The sequence below is a fragment of the Tyto alba genome, unplaced genomic scaffold (genome assembly GCF_018691265.1).
Source record: "Tyto alba isolate M040663 unplaced genomic scaffold, T.alba_DEE_v4.0 Super-Scaffold_41, whole genome shotgun sequence".
Lineage (NCBI taxonomy): Eukaryota > Metazoa > Chordata > Aves > Strigiformes > Tytonidae > Tyto > Tyto alba.
In genome coordinates, this window is record NW_024881317.1 from 12,202,400 (window position 1) to 12,221,166 (window position 18,767).

The window sequence follows — 18,767 nt, forward strand, 5'->3', positions numbered from 1 at the left end:
TGCCTGCCAAAATGCCTACCCTCTTCTAGAGGAGTTTAGGCCTAAGCAGAATTCTGTCCAAAAGCTTCCGTTTCTGTTGTCTTGGCAGATTCCTCTTTTTGCAATGCTTCTGCCTGTAGTAAGTTTTTGATTATGGGGAGCATCCCACCGGAAATGCCTTTGCCACCCAGCATTTAGCAGCTGGGGAATTATCCAAGAAAAGGACAGAGAAAAACTGTCTTGTTTTTCAAGAAAAATTGGGATCGAGGGGGATGAGTACGAAGTGATTTCTCATGACAATATTTCTCAGTTTTTTAGGGGTAATATATTTCTGTTCAGAAAGTGGTCCTTTAAAGTTTTCTTGTCATGAGTTACTTTCAAAATGATAAAGAGAATCGGAAGTTTTTTCCAACGTGCCAAAATTAATCTTCTATAATGGATATGATTGTCTCTTGGTAAAGTGTTGAACTTCAAAACGTTGGTTGGCTTGAATCACCTTACCCAGTGAAATCTTTGTAATTTCTTATGCTATCATAATAACAATAAACAAAGGAGTTACATTTTTCTAGATGACTTTCTTTACTACCCATATTTGTGCAGAAACTGTAAATGGCTCCAACCCCATTTTCTGCTGCGTATACATTTTAAAAATACAAGTTAGCTTCAACTATTCAAAGAGACTATCATTCTGCAACGTTAAGGGCTACTGACAGTTCCAAACTAAAACTCATGATAACCAGGCATTGCTGTAGCAGTGAATTATGGTAAGTAAAACTTCTATATGCTAGAATACACATTTTCCTCACAGTTTAAGTTGCAATCTACAGTTCTATTGCAGGTTTAAAGCACATGGTTACAATTACTAAAGCTCCTTGGTGGACAGGGTTGCATGTTTTTATGTATAATGTAGTACTTACCTACTTTAAGATACCTTGCAATGCTTTTTTTTTCACTGAGTTGGGTTTTCAGAAAGTGTTTTCAATTACAGAAATATGAAGAGCTAGTGAGTAATGTAAATGCGGAAGCATATTCTTGCCTGCAGTGCGGTGAAGGAGAAACTGGGGACATGGCAAGACCTCCTGTGTACAATGTTGGACGTGAAGAAGATGAACAGAAGAGGCTAGCGGGGCAGCCACCCTTGCAGGAAACTGGGACAGACAAAGGTATTGGGCTTGGTTTTAATCTGGAAAATTGTATATTCTCAAATTAAGCTTGTTAGGAGCAGTCTTTTAATAGTTGATGTCTTATGACTAATGCCAAGTTAGTTAATTAGTGAGTATTTGAGTGAGAGAGGAAGACGCAATTCTTCTGACTGTCAGGTGGTTTAACTATGCATGAGTTTATACTGGGTTAAAGTCACAAACTGTGCAACAAGTGGCATTGGTCAGCAGCTTACTGATTTAATGTTAGTCTTTGAGGTTTAATTTTATTAAACGCTAGTAGCTTTCTGCTTTTTAAAGCCATTCTTTAGGAGCAATGAAATAGCTGCTGTATCTGTTGCAGTTGTAAATACTCTTTGGGGGTTGTGGACATGAACACTAATACCTTTGGTGTTTAACAGCTCATAAGCAAACCAGTGTTGATTACAATGAGCAGGGTATGGTCTAAACTATGTCTTGTAAGAGGTAATATTCAATCTTTAAAGCTTTGATTTAGTTATACTATTTGCTCTTGTCGTTAGACAAGACCAGGAATTCTGCTTTCATCTAAAAGATATTGTTGTGTCAAGAATTATACTTCACCTGGCATGGTAGTTTTTTTTTTTTTCTGATTCTTTTGATCAAGAATGTAGTTGAAAAAAATGCAAATCCCCAGGTGATGTTTCTCCCTCCTTCCCTCCTTCCCTCCTTCCCTCCTTCCCTCCTTCCCTCCTTCCCTCCTTCCCTCCTTCCCTCCTTCCCTCCTTCCCTCCTTCCCTCCTTCCCTCCTTCCCTCCTTCCCTCCTTCCCTCCTTCCCTCCTTCCCTCCTTCCCTCCTTCCCTCCTTCCCTCCTTCCCTCCTTCCCTCCTTCCCTCCTTCCCTCCTTCCCTCCTTCCCTCCTTCCCTCCTTCCCTCCCCCTGTATATACTTCAGCATTGTAACTTCCCAAAGCTGTCACATGTACTATGGCAAAGCTGGAGATGGAGTAGCTGGGGAAAAACTTCGTGGGAGGCACAGAAATCTCTCTGGGGCTTTCTGTTTAGTTTGAGTTCTTATGCAACTGAAAAACATAAGGCAAGAAAACCCAAGAGACTCCTTGGCTTTGTGCCTATAGTGTGGCTTGAATTCCTTCAACACCAAAATAACAAACCATCTATTAAACACAAAACAATACAAGCAGTGCAGCTCTTCTGTCTCTACAGCTCCCTGTTCTGACTATAGAGAGCAGCCATTGCTCTCCTGGAAGTAGCCCAGTCTTTGAATTTCTTAACTAGACTCAGCCGCATGTGAGGTTTCCCAGCTGGGAGTCTCCTTCAGCTGACTCCAGAAGACCCTGCTTAACTGTTGTGTGGTAGAGGAGGTTTTTTTGTTTTGTTTTAATAATAAAAAGAAATTCAACCTACAAGTCTCATATCTTTGACTGAAGACTCAAATCATCACTGATGGGAGCACATTGAGGCTGTGAGGGCTCAGGGACTTAATAGATGCTTCTGTACCTTCTATAACAGGGTTCCAGCCTCTTGTGATTTGTTTTAATTAGATTGATGTGTTATATGCTTTTCAGCAAGAGAAAAACTAAGTAGAGCACTGGAAATAGTGAGGTTGGTCTTGATTCATTTTTTGGTTCCATGGTTGATGTATAACTTTTAGCAACTGTTGCAGGTCAGAAATGTACAGAAAGGAACTGTTCACATACTCCTCCCCCATAGTGGGAGTATAAAGACCAGAGTTGCCCCAAATGTTTCTTGGTTCCTCTTGGCATCAGTAGTAGTAAGCCACTGACCACAGTTTTCTTGTACCTTCCTGCAGTTAATAGCTTAAAGCTGTAGTTTTATTTTGGGGTTTTTTGTAAACCTTTAAAGTAGGTTTTGAGTAGGCTTTATTTAGTCTCTTTGCTTCTTAAATCAAGATGTTATTTTTCTGTTGAGTCACTTTGAAATGAGAAATACAGGACAGATGACTGAGAAAAGGTCTCTAATTCTTAAATCTCTTTTTCTACGTGATGACTGTCTCTAACAATGACGGATATGAAATATCTACTCTGTTTTTTTGAAAAGTCACTGAAAGGAAGGCTTCTGCCTGTAGTATGGAAGTAAGGCTTGTCTGAAGCTATTTCTGATGGAAAAACATGGTGTAAAGTAACTTGCTTGAGAGTCTTCCATTGTAGCAGACTGCTTCTTATTTAGTAGGCGTGTTATCCAGTACTCTTGTTGAATATATTCCCCACTGGTTGTGGGGTAGTGTTGTTTTGTTGTGATTTGCTTTCTCTTTGCTGTCTAACTTTTTTACTACTTTTTTTTTTTTGGCATTCTCCATATTCGTATCACCTTCTGTGGACAGACTGATAATGCCTAGTGGTAAAATGTCCCTGAGACTTGACCATGAGTTTGGTTAATTGTAGTATTATCTGACTTGATATCAATATCTGCATTTGTTGTGGATTCTGTTGCATGATGTACATCTGTTATCCTTTCACTTTAATAGACTCAATTCTTTATTACTTTGTTTAATTTGGTAGAAATCTCTGGCTATAGTAAAATCTGGGCTAACAAGGATGAAAAATCTTTGGTGTGTCAAACCTCTTTGCTGTACCTATAACTACTGTGGTTGGATCTCTCTCTATGGGCCTTGCATGTAGGCTTTTCACTCAGAGGAAGTCATATTGATTCATGTTTGGTAGCAACAAGAATTCCTTTTGTCTAGGTTGATTTCTGAAAGGATTTACAGGAGGAATGCCTGCTCTGCTTTGTTCATGTGCTCAAGAAGTTTTTCTTTCCTACTTGAGCATAATGTACCGTATGGAGCACAGCTCCCATTCAGTTGGTATCTGAGGAACTCTATCCTCTTATTCAGCTGTATTGAAGTCAGTAGAGGCCTTTGTTTTAAGTAGCAGAACAAAGAGAATGATGTTTTCTCTGAAGCAAAACATGTTGGTGATTGAATAAGAGGATCATTTTCCCTGCAGTGTTTAATCAGTTGAAGCTGTACACAGTAGTGTTTGGGGCATTTTTTTTTTTTTTAGGCTCTCCTTAGAGAGGAATTGGACTTGCTGAAGGTTCTGGTTCAGGAGAGGTCTCAAACTCCGTCAGTAACTCAGTAGAAATGTTTGAGCATGCCTCAGTGAAAGGTCTCTGTGGCCACTGTAAGCAGGTTTGGCAAATGGTCAGTTTGGAGAGAGCAGGTGTGAGGTAGTAGATTGTACCAAGTGACTAAATAGTCTTACTAGCCAAAGGCTGTGGTTTGTTAGTGTTGTGTAGGGTGGGTTTTTCCTTTTTTTTTTTTTTTTTTTTTTAATTAAAAGTCTTAGTTGCCTGCTCTAATAAATTTTATGCTCAGTGAGGAGTAAAATGCTTTGTTTGTAAGGGAAAGGCTTTTGCCAACCTGCAGATATGTGAGCAAGGCCAGGTGGGTAAGTTGCACAGATTTGTGTAATATTATTTCTATGTTCTTTTGTTGACAGTGGTACAGCATGTAGGCTTCCTTGAGGCCTGGAGGAAAGACTGAAGGATAATAGGTCTGTTAATGAAAATAGAGGCTACTTCTGTCACCAAGGTCATCATGGATACAACTCTCAACTGCTCGGAATAAGATTTAGACCACAAATGAGGATTTCTGAAGGCCATGAATTTCTACCCTGTAGTCTAGGATCGCTGCTTGCTTTTTGCTTTTCTGTGCATCCTTCTAGCGAAGGAAGAAAGCCAAACTTGTCTGTGTCCTTCCCCGGGCTCAGGTCCTCATTCTGCTGATGAAAACCTTGATTCTTCCAGAAGGAGGAGTTGTCTTTAAGACACGTTCTCTGTTATGCAGTGGCAGTTTTTGTTTTCCTTAGGTCATGGTTCATGTGAGAACTTCTGTGGCTGAGTGAGGTGGAGGTATCTTTAACATTCAGTGTAGGTGTTCAGTTCATGTTGGTTTTCTTTCCTGAAATAGGAAAGCTAGTAATTAGCTCTTGATTTATTTTTTTTAATGGATCTATCCAAGTTTACCCATTAATTCTTCAAGTTATGGTAAATACCTGTACCCTTTTTTAAAATAATCATTTGTTTAGATTAGATTACATAGCTAATAAATAGGTCTTAAGGTTCTTTAACTTCAGGAGATGAACCACAAGTGGACTATCTGTATGCCATGATCAACAGGCTTCAGTATCAGCCTTAAGTCCTATGCTTTGGGCTTTTTCAGCTCCACTGTCTTATTCTCTGCGGTGGCTCATTATAATATTCATATGCTTCTTGGTAGCATTGAGCAGAGTTCAGCTTGGAAGTCCAGCCTTTCTGTGTAAGAGTAGCTTCTGGTTATTAAAAAACCCACCCACCCAAACAAACAAAAAAACCAACCAACCAAACAAACAAAAAAAACACACCAGAAAAAAACCAACAGAAAACAAGCAAGTTTCTCTCATCTGTCTACCCCAAAGAAGCTACAACTGTTAACCCACGAATTAATAATTCTTTTCCAGTGTTTGTCAAAACCCTTCTTATTTTTATTTCCCCCTGTACTGTTGCTACACATATACCTGGTATCTCTGAAGTCTTGACTCCAGTGTAGTGTTAGTAATGGCATATGGAGGCTTTAAGCTTATTTAATAATTGTATGAGATTACTTTTCTATTCAGGCTTCACTGAAGTGTATTGTGATCAATTCCTATGTGCTTGTTCCTGCAACAGCTGTACATTTGCTGCTGATTTGTGACATTGAGCTTTTGTACCAGAGACAGCAGTTTAACAGCTGTTGAACTCAGCTTGCATTTAGAGAAGTGCAGTGAATTATGGTTGTTCTTTCTTATTTTTTTTTAATAGAAAATGAAAAGGTTCTAGAAGCTCTAATTGCAGAAAACTCTGAGATGAAGACTAAACCAAAAGACCTGGAAACACCACCAAGGTATTAAAAAAAAAAAATCTAAACAAGCTGATTGGGTATTTTTTGTAAGATATAAGCTGCTGATGTTGTGCAGTGTGAATTATGTGCATTTCAGGTCACTGTCAAAGGGAGGCATCTTAAAACCTTGTACATCCTGTGACTCTGTGAAAGGGCTGGAAGAAATGCGTGCTCAGTACATTAAAGCTGTGAGCAAGATTAAGTGTAAGTACTAAAGTCTTAGCTAAAAAGTTAGGACAGCAACATAATTTACTTTGTAACTTCCTCTTCCTTCAGCCAACTTCCACAGGAATTTGACAGCCAAATCACATGAAGTAAATTTTTCCCTGTTACTAGAGTAAATGTAAGAAATGGAATAGTCACCATAATCTTAGACAAGAGTAATTGCAGTGGGTTAAACCTTGTTATGCTATCCTTGCTTTGTTGCACTGTTACGTCTTTTAAAGTGTATTTTAGGAACTGATACTTTTTCTCCAGCAAACAATCCACCTACCCTGCAACTACTGATGGAGAATCTGGTTTTCTCTTGCACTGTATCCTGCCTTCTGGCTTAATCAGCAGTCTTCTGGCTGAGGAGAAAGGGTTAAGTGTAGCAGGTCCCCAAACACCAGCTGCACTGCCCTTGAAGAATTTCTAGACTTGCATTTTACCAGCTAACATTCCTCCCATATCCCTGTGCCTAGTGTTTTCTATTGCTGCTGAAGATGCAGAATTGGACAACTGAATTCCTGTCTGATGCTTTGTATCGACCTGGTCTGGTCTTCAGTGGCATTTTTCCAGTAGGCAACACTTGGCACAAGGATTTGGGTGGAGTGTTGGCAGGTAAATCCAGGCTTTTGCTGACTTGATCCAGGTCTGCTAGACAATCCCAGTTTGTGGTGTTGGCTTTTTTCCCCCCTCTGGGGGAAAACTGGTACTAATGAAGTGTGTTTGTAGGTGATATGCTTTGTTATATCCGTGAAAGTAAGGAGCGAGCCGCTGAAATGATTAAAGTGGAAGTTTTAAGAGAGCGCCAAGAAACAGCTCGGAAAATGCGCAAATACTATTTGACATGCCTTCAACAACTTCTTACTGATAATGGGAAACATGAAGGGTAAGTTCAAGTACGTTTGGAAATTACTGTTGATTTTGAAAGATGTGTGTAGGCGTTAGTCTGGTGTTTGTCCACCTTGGACCAAACGGTGTCTGACCTGAAGTCTTGCCAGTCTGCTCAGGTTGGCATGGGGTCACTGCTGAGCAGTCTGGCATCCTGTCTTTTTGGTGTTCTTTGAATCTCGCTAACATTACGTTGAAGGAAAATGCAGAGTTGAAAAGGAATTACCCTTAAACTTTAATTTATTTATTTTTTTCATGTTCTGCAATTCTTGGCAGAGCTGAAAAGAAAATAATGAATGCTGCCAGTAAGCTTGCTACAATGGCTAAAGGACTTGAAACGCCTCTTCGACACATTCCCCGAAGCAAATCTACCCGCTCGGGTATGCTGGATTCTATAGCTGTTCTCTTCATATTGATTTAATGTGTGTAGTAATGAAAATGCAGATGGAAAATGAAGTACTATTTAATTATAAGCTTGCTAATAGAAATGTAAATAGAAGCTGCTTATTTTGACAAAGCTTACAGTTCTTAAAAAAACCAACCAAACAAACAAAAAAAACCAACAACAAAACAAACAAGTACAAAGTTTTTCTTACAGCATTAACATTTCCTTCAATTAATCTATTTCCTTTCCTTCTCTCAGCTCTGCTATTAAGTTCTGATCTACCACCTGGAGCAGAGTACTCAAAAAGAGATCGCATGCTCCATACTAGGTCAAACCATATGGAAAGCAAATCATGTGGCAAAAGCATTACCAAAAAAGCCAATGATAAAGTTGTCCAGCAACATGTGCCACATGACTTGAGACATCAGTTTGATGTAATGCAGACTGAAACTCAACATATGCTTCGTGAAACAGTGACTTCAAATATTCAGAATGGGACTAATTCTAAAAATCTGGATGGTGATTCAAGATATGCTCTGCCAGAGTTTTATCTAAATGAAGATGGAAGAAGAGAAAAATATGGCCCCGTCGTAAATGTAGACAAAGGACTCCTGCGTGCTGCTGCTAATATAGGACATCAGAATGCTCCTTCATCAGCTTTTCAAGTCACATTAGAAAATATGCATGCACCCAGCTTTACAAATGGCCATACCATCTCTGGGCCAACTCATCATATGCTTAGGAGCAAGAATGAAAGAATGGTCTTGAAAGAGGATAAGTGTATCCAGTCGTGTGTAAAATGGAAAAATAAAAGAATTCAGGAATTTGATTTTCAAGAAACTCCAGAAAGAGATGAAGGAAGCTGCAGTGAATGGAGTTCTGTGAATGGAAGCCTGCATCTGGATCATAGTGATATGCCTCTCTTGTGTCCTGAACAAAACACCAGTACTCGTGTACAAGCAGAGACTGAGTGCTGTGAAGAGTTTTCTCACATCAGGTCATTTTTCCCCTGCAGATGAAGATGTTTTACTTCTTGAAGAGACGTTTCAAATGGCAATGGCAAGAATCTCAGCACAAAAAGCAGCACTGAAGTTTACAGTAGAGGCCACCTGGTAATAAACCCAGAGCATACTTCATTCCTTAACTCTTACAAATCAAATTCTGCTGTCACACAACTCAGTGTATCACCAGATTCAAATGTAGGAAAATGCTGCAACAAATGCTTGGAAAAAACTGGTGTGGGTTCCCCAGCCTCTTCAGCAAGATAGTGGTTTTGATAGCCCACTTCCTAACTTGAACTGATACTCCTGACTCGAAGGAAAAAAAGATAAATTGATATTTAAATAAAGGTGTGAGGATTGGGAAAAGCCTGTTCTAGGGTGTCTATTTCCTGATCAACGTGACACAATTTGAATGTCATATGAAGAAATTCTATAGTTCCTTGAAATACTAATGCAGACTTTTGTTTACCTTTGTAATAACACTTTCATAATTGTTTATAGTGTATTATATACAAACTTATTAAATAGAATCTATTTTTATATTAAGTTCAGCTTGCAGTGCAGTGTTTATCTAAAGCAAAGCTACTGTAATTTACGGTAATCTTTTTAAATGGTTATGAAAATCCTTCAGAGCTCAATGAGATATGTTTTAGGATTTGTTTGAAGTAAGCATTTTAATTGATTTTGCATTTTGAAGGACTCCCTGTAAGCCTCTGTGTGTACCCCCATAATAAAAGCAAAAATACTTACATTTTTTCATTAAATTATACTAAATCACATTTGAAGTGTTCTTCCATTTGATACAGCAAAAGCTAGCTTGTACTGGGCAAAAGAAAGGTATAAATTAAAATAACCGTCCTTTGCAGGTGTTCCTTAAATAGCGTAGGTTGTCTGTGTAAACTGAAGATGTAGTAATGTTCTCCCTGACGCTTAGAAAGCTTCTCTTGTAAAGGCCTGCTCACATTTTGAAGAGAATTACAAAATGTATATTTTTTTCTAAACTTTTTGCTTTGCTTGGGGTAACATTTCATTTATAATGATACTGTGAGGAAAAGAGAGGCATTTTTCTGCTTGCTTACACACATTGTGATTAAATCATGCTTGTTGCAATTAATAGTATATGGTGATGGGCCAACAGTTCACAGCAGCAGTAATACAGAAGATGTAAGCAAAAAGCTTTTGCTTGCTGTTATTCTGTGATATTAGAATGAAAAAGACTAAATAATCTCTGAAAGATGATGTATATGCCTTTCATGGTAACATTTAACTGTTCTAAGGATACTCATTTGGTCTTCAAGTCAAACAGCACAGTCTAGTCAGAAAATCTTTTCAGTTTTAAGAGGAAAATAGTGCAAGATTCAACAAAAATCTTCTGAAGAAAAATGTGTTTAACTTCCTTTACAAAAACGTCCTGCCGGTGTATGTTTCAGGCCAACTGGCAAGGCAGAATGCATTACAGCTCTTGGTACGCAGGGCTGGTTTGTGACTCGAGACTTTCAGGTGATCTAATGAGACTTCTGAATTTCTTGGTGGCCTTTTATGTTGCCCATAAATCCAACCCCACTTCCTCTCTAGTGAAGGTGGGGTTTGTCATCATCAGTGGGAGCAAACTGAGGCCATGAGAGACCGCTTGTGCCTAAACAAACATGGGCAGTGGTTAAGTTCAAGGGCCAAATTCCGAGCTCTTAGCTGAGGAAATAGCTGTGGCCTTGTCTGCAGGGGAAAGTTTTTACTAGTTGTCCTCTAAGCCCATGTGGAGGCTTTTTTTTTAATGATGAGTGGCTTTTTTTGGTTAACTTGAACATTTTCCCAAATTGCATAAGGTAAAAAAGAAGCACATTTATGCCCACGTGAGGGGTACTTGTGCAAGTGTTTAAACCAATACTTCAATTTCTTGGGCTAGTCCAGAAACCTTCCCCAGATGATTAAAGCCTGCATCTGAAAGTAAACATGCAGCTGTCCTGGGGGACATCCCTGAGTGTTCAGACAGAGTGGCTGGGGGCCCATCGTCTCAGTGGTGTGGACCAAACATACTTTCCAAGTAATCCTTCATCTGAGGTGGGTTCCAGAGCTTCTCTGTAGTTGCACCCCAAAATGCCATGCTCAGTGCCAATTTGCAAACTGCTGCTAAAATTCTCCTAAAATGTAACTTTTAACTGCACCTTTTATTTTATTTCTGTTGCCTTGTTCAATGTTGTTTGTATGCATAACTCTTACTGTAATTTCTCTGTAGCTTTAAAAAAATTTCTTGTGTTTAAAAGCTCAGTGATTTCAGTGCAGAACAAAGTACTCCGATCCTGCAAAAGCTTTGAACCGCTTATGGTTTTTACATATTTACTTTAAAAGCTGGGGTCCCACACTGATGAGAAGGGATCTTCTGCATTACTGACTGCTCTGGAGAAAACCGAGGGTGCAGCAGATCCCAGCTACAGTGAGGGGAGTTTTCTTCAGCAGGCTCTGTGGCTAGACATAAGAAAAGGTTCTCTTGTGGGCGTCCTTCCTCTCCTATGGAGCACGAAACTGTTGTGCAGATGGGGCAAGAGAGGGAGCAGGGGAAAAAGAAATCTTCCATAGTTATTAAAAGGGAGAATATTTAAATATAGACATTAGGTGCCTAACTAGATTTGGTTGTTCTTTCAGTCGTATCATATCACACTACCAGGTAACTTCTGTGACCAAAATTGCAGTGCATGTGGGAATGTGGATGTAGGTAGAGATTCAGTTAAATCCTTGCTCACCTAATGTTTCTTGTGTGTCTTGTTGCACTGACAACTCCAGAGATGCTGAGACGATTTTGTTTTCTTTAATGAGAATCAACTGCAGAGGCCTGGAGGGAAGATCCATACCCAAACAGCAGCAATCATTCCCTGGTGAGTAAAGTTTGAGGAAAGGGGATATTTAGCCCAAGAATCAACAACAACTAGTCAAAAGCATTCCTCAGCCCTCCTTCTAACGTCAGTAGGAAAGAATGAAGCAATAACAGGCTAGCATAGGGGGTGGCAACTCCTGAAATTGGACAGCTGACACCAGTCGGAAAGGGGGATGTAGTGTTGCAATACATGTGGTTGGACTTGTATAGTTGAGCCAAGATTGTAACAGTCACTAAATGGATTTCTTAAAATAAGTTTTCACCCACTGAGTTATACTGCTGAAAGAACATACCTGTTTTATTCAAGAATTCATTACCTGCTGCGGTGTCTTTATTTAGACAATTCTTTGTTTTAATACTGCATTTATGCTATAGGAGCCAGATCTAATTTTATTCTAGTGATGTTGCAGTTTGGCACTGTTCAGTTTAAACTTTGTTTAACCGCACCCCACCCCCATCCACAAAGTAGCAGAAAGCAGTGGTACTCGTTTACTTGCTGTGTTTTTGTTCTTTATATTTTTTTAGCTGATTTATCTTGCAGGTATAATATATCTGTACATTCCTGCTTAGAACAATCTCTTTGTAAAAATGCATTGCTCTATTTCATACTAAAATAGTAATATAAGAGAAGCTATTTCCAAGATTACTTTTTTAATACTATGTTTTAAATGGTAATTAAAATTTACTTTTTTATGTGCGTTTTAAACATCTTTTCATCTGGTTAATTGTGCAGAAGATGCTCATATAGTGTACAGAATAGGAATGCACAGGATTTGTTTAACTCACATGTGTTTTGAGTGATAATTGCATTAATTACTTGTCTCAGATTCTAGTGTGTTAGCTTGTCTCCTCAGTGATCTCTTTCAGCTGGAATGAGCAACAACCCTAGCTATTAATGAAAAAAATTAAGAATAGGTTTTGCATAAACTAGATTTAAATTCCCATATTATTCATTTTTGATAGGCATAGATGCACATCTGAAACTTTGTGTCCTAGCACAGAAAGTTGCTGTGCACAAGAATAGATACATGACTAAGAACTGAGGCCATGAGAGGTTAGGTAGCTTGTTCAGAAAGTTAGGAAGCCTGAAGAGGGAATTAAACCCAGGTCTTTTAAATCTTAGGTGAGTACTTTAACTACTATATTACTTTTTCTTTCTACTTTATGGCTTTACTGTGCTTTTACACTTTTTGTTCAGCCTTTGCTGGTGGGAAATCAATTCATCTTCATGTATTTCTTCTCCAGAGTGAGATATAACAATTTTTCTTGTGTAATCCAATTAATCATATTACTTGATATTAACTAATTACAATTTACATAATATCACAGATCTTCTCCACCTTTACCTTCCGAAAAAGGTCATGCAGTCAATTTTCCTGCCGCAAAACAGAATCACCTGCGCTCATGTTGGTCCTAAGGGACGTTTGTCCAATGTGTTTTGAAAGATCTCCAGTAACAGAGACTCTATAACTGCCCAGACAAATCCTTTCCAGTATTATCCTTACTGCTGGAAGGCTGCTTCCCCATTCCTCTTAACTCTTATCTGAACTCTTGTCACTGTTTAAGCTCATTACTGCTTCTCCAATGTATCAAGGACATGGATAGGGATTTCTTTTGTGTCATACTTAAAAACTACTACTTTCTCCTCAGTTTTCTTCCACTTAAGTCACGCCATTTCTTTCAATCTTTTTTGCATGTCAGCTTTTGAGATGCATAGGTCTGTTGTTGCATGCAAACGTGGAAATAGTCCAAAGGACAGCTAATAGTAAATGGAAAAAAAATAGACCAAATAGTCTTGGTGCTACCATACTTAATAGTTTTAAGACTGGTTCAACTGATTATCTGTTCTGCAGAATTACTACAACCTTTGCAAAGTACCCTATCTGTGATTGTGAAAGCCTTTCCAGACTGCTATGGTTAAATCCAGCTTCTGTAAGTATAACCTGTGGATATGCAACTAAGGAGACCTCTGGCTTGCTTGCATTCCCAAGCTTTCCTTAACACCTTTGGAATTTCATAACTCGTTACCTTTGGAATTTCGTATCTCGTTACCCCCCTTACTTTGTAGTTGGTACTTTCCACTGAAGTTTGGAGATCTACTTACTAGTCTATAATGTCCCTTTTCCCGTAAAATCTCAAGCTGAGTATACTTCCCAGACATATTAAGATACACAGTTGCATACATATATTTGTCGTTCATCCTTAAAATTTGCTGTCAAAGCTATTCTTCTGCTGTTGGAACTCTGTTCTCATGTTTCCCTTTGTTCTGTGGGAGTTGCTAAGATTACCCATTGAAATTTATTTTAAATGTTTGCTCTTTTGTGCAGATTCACTGCACAGTCTTGTCTCCCACAGCGTGGATGGGTTACAATGGAGACGATGGTAACCTGGCAGTGATACAGGAGCACATTACTTGCAGCTGTAGTGAGACTTCACCCGGCATTCTGATGCAGAGTACTTCACACTTCCAAACTAATCATGCTTCTCTCTCTGTGCTTGTTGCTTAGGTAAATATTTTACTGTTGTGTAGACTTGGACAGTGATCTATGTGAGAACCAAGGTTCTTCTTTTCTTGCCTCTTGTACACGCTTACCTACCAAGCAAGCTTTTAAGCTGGGTGCCTTTTTCACACTTGATAAAATGAGTCTGTTTTCATCATGTAGTGTTGCTTCTTTATAAATCTGAATGCAAGTAAAGAAATTCATGTCTATTGCCAAATGTTCTGGCTCAGTGCCATCCCTGGTGTTCTGGCTTCAACCAGATGACGAATGTTCCCTGTCAGCCTGCAGCCTAGTGAGAGAGGACAATGGTACAGAAATACTGTAATTATCTAATCAACTTTGCTTAGAATGTTAAGCAAATGCAATTCTTTAATACTGTGGTTTTACTATAGCTGTTAATTAACATGTGCAAATGCAATTTGTACAGCAAAACCAAGTAGAGGAAACATTCACTTTTAAGTTACTTTACTCCCCTCTAGTGGTCTTATATCATATGTACTTTTATGTAACACTTTTCATCATAATAGATATAAGGATGATGTTAATATTCTGTAAAAACCAAAAGTCTACTGGTAACTTCTTCCTTCTGCTCATCTTCTCTTTCTATAGAGAAACCAGTTCAGTGACTAGGATTCTTGCCAGTGTAACACTCTAAACAACTGCTCTTTATATGTTGACTTTAATTAAAGGCCAAACTGCACCCACAGCTTTAAAATCAGTACGTACAGAAGGATCTTAAGGTTGTGTACTAAACACTAATTTTCTGTGTTCTCAAAGAGCTGTTCACAAGGGGTGTAAGTGTCAATGTCACAGTGACTCAAACTGCAGCCAAGGCTGTAGAAACATCAGCAGAACCCAGACACATCTGCAGTGCTGCTATATGTTTGTTCTGTGAGACATGCCAGTTTTGGTGCACGTCTAAAGCTGTTTGGGCCTGTGCAAGTTGTGGGACATATGGAGACTGTCGAATGACTGGGTTCCTCCTTTAAGCTTGCCAGTTGGCCATTTTGTGTAGGATGTGGCTTCCACTAGCTGGAAAACAGATGAAAACCTACCGGATCTGAATGGAAACTTCTATTTTTCCAGTAATCCCCTGTTTTTTTGCTCAAGTTTCTGATGTTGTAATCAACATTGTACAGGTGTGTAGCACAGGCTTAATTTAGCAATAGTTAATGGGTAAGTTCTCAGCTAAATTTTTCTTTGCTTCCTGGAGTCTGTGTTTTAAAGATTTTGAAATGCCTTGCTAATACAGTGTCCTTGGAGAAGATAGGGTACCTCGTAAGACGCTTGTGTCTGGTTTTTTTTCTGCTCAGAGAGAGTATATTAATAAAAATGTAGATAGAGGGTTCACTTTGCAGAAGCCAGCTGCTATTTCCAAACTACCCGCTCATAACTTCTGTTTTTTTTTTCTAGAATGCCTTGGATTAATATTTGGAGGAAAAGAAAGGGGAGTGTGAGTGGTAGAGAGTCAATAAAGAAAATGTTGACAATTTTCCATTTGAAAATACAGTACTCTTAAAATACTTCACAAAACTGTGTTTGTCTTCATATTTAGTTATGGAAGAAAAATGGAAATGTTCCAAGAATCAAAACAGTTTAACACTATTTGAGTGGAACCTTTTGTTTTAAAATGAGCCTTCATTTGTAAACTTCTGCGACTCTAAAAAGTCAAAATTGAAATGAAACCGTTCAGGAGATCCAAACCCGACCGTTTTTCTGCATGATTTTTCTTTTGTGGAAAACTTAAGTATCTCTGTTTCCTTCCAAGCTGGAAGGAAACCAAATGTGAAAAGTAAAATCCTTCATAAAATGTAACTTCTGTCTTCCTGCCGTACTCTTACAAGAGATTATTTGCCTGTGTCAGCCATGCATGTTATAATAACCAATAGCTGAGGAAACTATTTCCTACGTTTCTCGAGATTGTTCCCTTTAGGTCATTAGCAGATAGTTCTAATAAACATGAGCTGAGCCAGGAGAGGCTTTGACTCTATTTATCATTGCGGATGTCTGAGTAGTCCCTGTGGGAAGTTGTGACCAATTCATCAGCCAGGGAGTTTAACTTGTTCTTAACTCTTCTCTTGAACAGCAGTGTCAGCAGTCAAGCTAAATCAAAATCATTCACATGTACACATGTAGGAAGCAGGTAAGATATGTAATGTTGAACTAAAATCTCTACAGCTGTAAAAAGCACACAAGCAGGCAGTTGGTGCAGAAGTGCGTTTACTCAAATGGGCTGCCAGGCCCTGCCTTCGGGAGCCCATGGGCCTGGGCAGGGAAGGATCCACCGTTGCTTGGGGCACCCTGCCTGACACCTGGAAATTCCACAGGTGGGCCCTTCCCAGCTCTGCCACTCCAGCACTGCATGTGGGCACTGGGGCTTGATAGATGAAATTAGTTTCCCTGCCTCCTTTGGTGAAATTTCTGTTCTTCTCTGCAGGTTCAGTTGGTTTGTTTTCTGCATCAGATCTGCGTAGTAGTCCCATAACCTTGCAACTTCAGGCATACCTATGCTTCATTACCTTCCTCTAGGAAGCAGATGTGGTTATTTAATTTTCATCTGGGCTGAGAATGCACTTCTTGGGCACGTGTGAGGTAAGGCAGGCTCCTTTTGCTTCGTTGAGCCCACTTATATTTAGTGAATGAGTTCCTACCAGATTCACAGAATGGCCAAGGCTTGTTGAACCATAAGCTGTTGTCCAGCTGCCAACAGCTTATGCCTTATTCCTGGAGTTTCTGACTTTTAGGTCAGCATACTTCCTATTCTTGAAGTATATATTAAGGTGGTCTTACATTTAGATGGGGAGAGCAGGGAGGATGGGGAGAAAACAGTTGTGGGGAAAGATGTACTGCCATTACTTCAGCTCATATAGCAACAGTGAAAGAGGAGGAAGAAATCTAAGACTGTGTCAGGCAGTTGCTGTGGACTGCCATGTGTGACATGGTACCTTAAAACACTGCTAGATGTCAGCTCTTAATTTCTATGAGGAAGCTCACTGTTGTTACCACCAGAAGCACAGATATGACTGGTAAGAAAGATTTGCTAAAATCCCTAATGATGGGACCACCCCTACCACCCTTATAATTATTCTCATCCATTTTTGTAGTTTCAGAAGAATGAGGCTGTTGACAAGGAAAACAGGTCTTATAAATTATTATGCAAGTGGTCCTATCCAAAAGCTGTAAGAGGTAGTTATGATAAATGAAGTTCTGGAGTTACCTTAGAGGTTGACTACTTACTGCATCTGCCTTGCTGTCAGTGTCTTTCCACCACTGCTGCAGTTTATCTCGTCCTGGTGTCGAAAGGCAATGGCTAATTGTCTGAAGCTTGCTTTCTGTGCTGTTAGTATAGTGCAGTAGGGCTACAGTCTCACCTGGGGTTTGTGAGAGCTGCTGAAATATGAACAGCCTTATAAATTAAATCACCACAGTCTGCTGAATGCTTTCTTGCAGAAGTGCTGGCAACTGTGGAACATATTTTGCTGCTCATCTGAAGGACAGCAGTCTCCACACCTGGCAGCTGTCAGCCAGCCTGTTCCTGAAACAAGGCTGTCTGCTGATAGCTCAGGAGTAGGGTTGAGCAGTGCAGACTCAGATAGGTTTATAGCTGGGATTTGCAGATTAACACACTGTTGTACTTCCCAGCATCTTCCTGGGCTAAATCCCACCTGGATTCTGAATGAGTAGAAGTAGTTCTTCAGATTTTCTTTCTACTCTGGTCCTTCAATCACAGTTAACAGAACACAGAATTTAGTTCCAAATGTGTTAGAAGAGCTTTCTTCTCTGGGATTGGATTTGATTAAGCACAGGGCTAACTTTTCCCATATTATGGAGTTTAGCCAGTGGCATAAATGATAATATTTTCTTAAAAGCATTTAATTTTTATTTCTCCTTTTTTTTTTTTTTTTTTTTTTTTTTTTTTTGCAAATGGTATTACACGGTTTTTGACCCTGAGAAGAGGAAGGACAGCTTGTGAAACAAACCCATCAAAGCAGGATAAGTAACTGCCGGGGTTGCTTAAGTCAACTTGCCCTTAAAGTCCAGTTTATGATACTACTGGAGGGGAAGGGAAGAGGCAGAAACTAAACAAAAAAAAAACCAGAAAAGGCTAATAAGACTTTGTATGCTGCGATGCCCTAGAAAAAGCAGTGTTTTCCTGGATTCCATGGAGAATGACCGTTGTTAGCACATGCATATCAGAGACCCACTGAACTGGTATAATGGTGTGATTGTTTCTATAATGCATTTAGCTCTGAATTTGTCACTCTTGAATATGTGTATTAGAGCATGAAACATATGAATTCTGAAGACTTACGTTTTACAACTTGGAGTAAATTCAAAAAGTATTCATGTCTTGTTTTAGAAAATGCTGAGGAGATTTCTCTTTGTATCTCCTTTTCACTGTGCAGGACTCTGAATATATATTCAGCAAGACTGCACTGACTTGTTGCTGTTTTACTGTTTGTGACAAACTCAGGTAGGTAAAGAGCCTTGTGTATTGACCGAAGAATGCAGAGGATTACATATTTTGAAAAGGAGAAAAGACTTGGTAGCCAGCTGTATAAAAGGAGTTGTTTGCAGTTCTTCATAATGCATTAGAATCCATACAATACGCTGTTTTCAGAAACTTCACTGCTTTAACATGGCTTAACTGATGGAATAGCATTCACCACACTGAAGTCAGGGCATACTCTGAAGTCCACTGAAGTAAGTGGAGGGGAAAAAAATTATCTCAGGCTTTGGACTAAGCTTGTAGTGCCAAAGGAAGTTTCTCCAGATCATTGCAGTGCAGAGAAACTCTGTTTTCCCAATAGTTTATCACAAAATGCGTCCAGACTGGAGCCTCTGAAAGATTTCCTTATCTTGAAGAGGCAGCATGAATCTCCTTATTTACATCACACACTGTTTGATCCATAAAATTA

The 18,767-nt window shown here is 39.2% G+C and overlaps 1 protein-coding gene across 1 annotated transcript in view; it reads left to right on the plus strand.

The window, feature by feature from the left end:
- The window catches only part of CEP152 (centrosomal protein 152), a 28,044-nt gene extending 18,787 nt beyond the window's left edge, over positions 1 to 9,257 (plus strand). Inside the window, exons 22-27 of the mRNA XM_042804296.1 lie at positions 968 to 1,142; positions 5,919 to 6,000; positions 6,074 to 6,201; positions 6,934 to 7,090; positions 7,369 to 7,472; positions 7,736 to 9,257. Of these exons, the coding sequence (XP_042660230.1) occupies positions 968 to 1,142; positions 5,919 to 6,000; positions 6,074 to 6,201; positions 6,934 to 7,090; positions 7,369 to 7,472; positions 7,736 to 8,496 (1,407 nt within the window). The 3' untranslated portion in view covers positions 8,497 to 9,257. The remainder of the gene's footprint in view (positions 1 to 967; positions 1,143 to 5,918; positions 6,001 to 6,073; positions 6,202 to 6,933; positions 7,091 to 7,368; positions 7,473 to 7,735) is intronic.
- Positions 9,258 to 18,767: the final 9,510 nt, after the last annotated feature.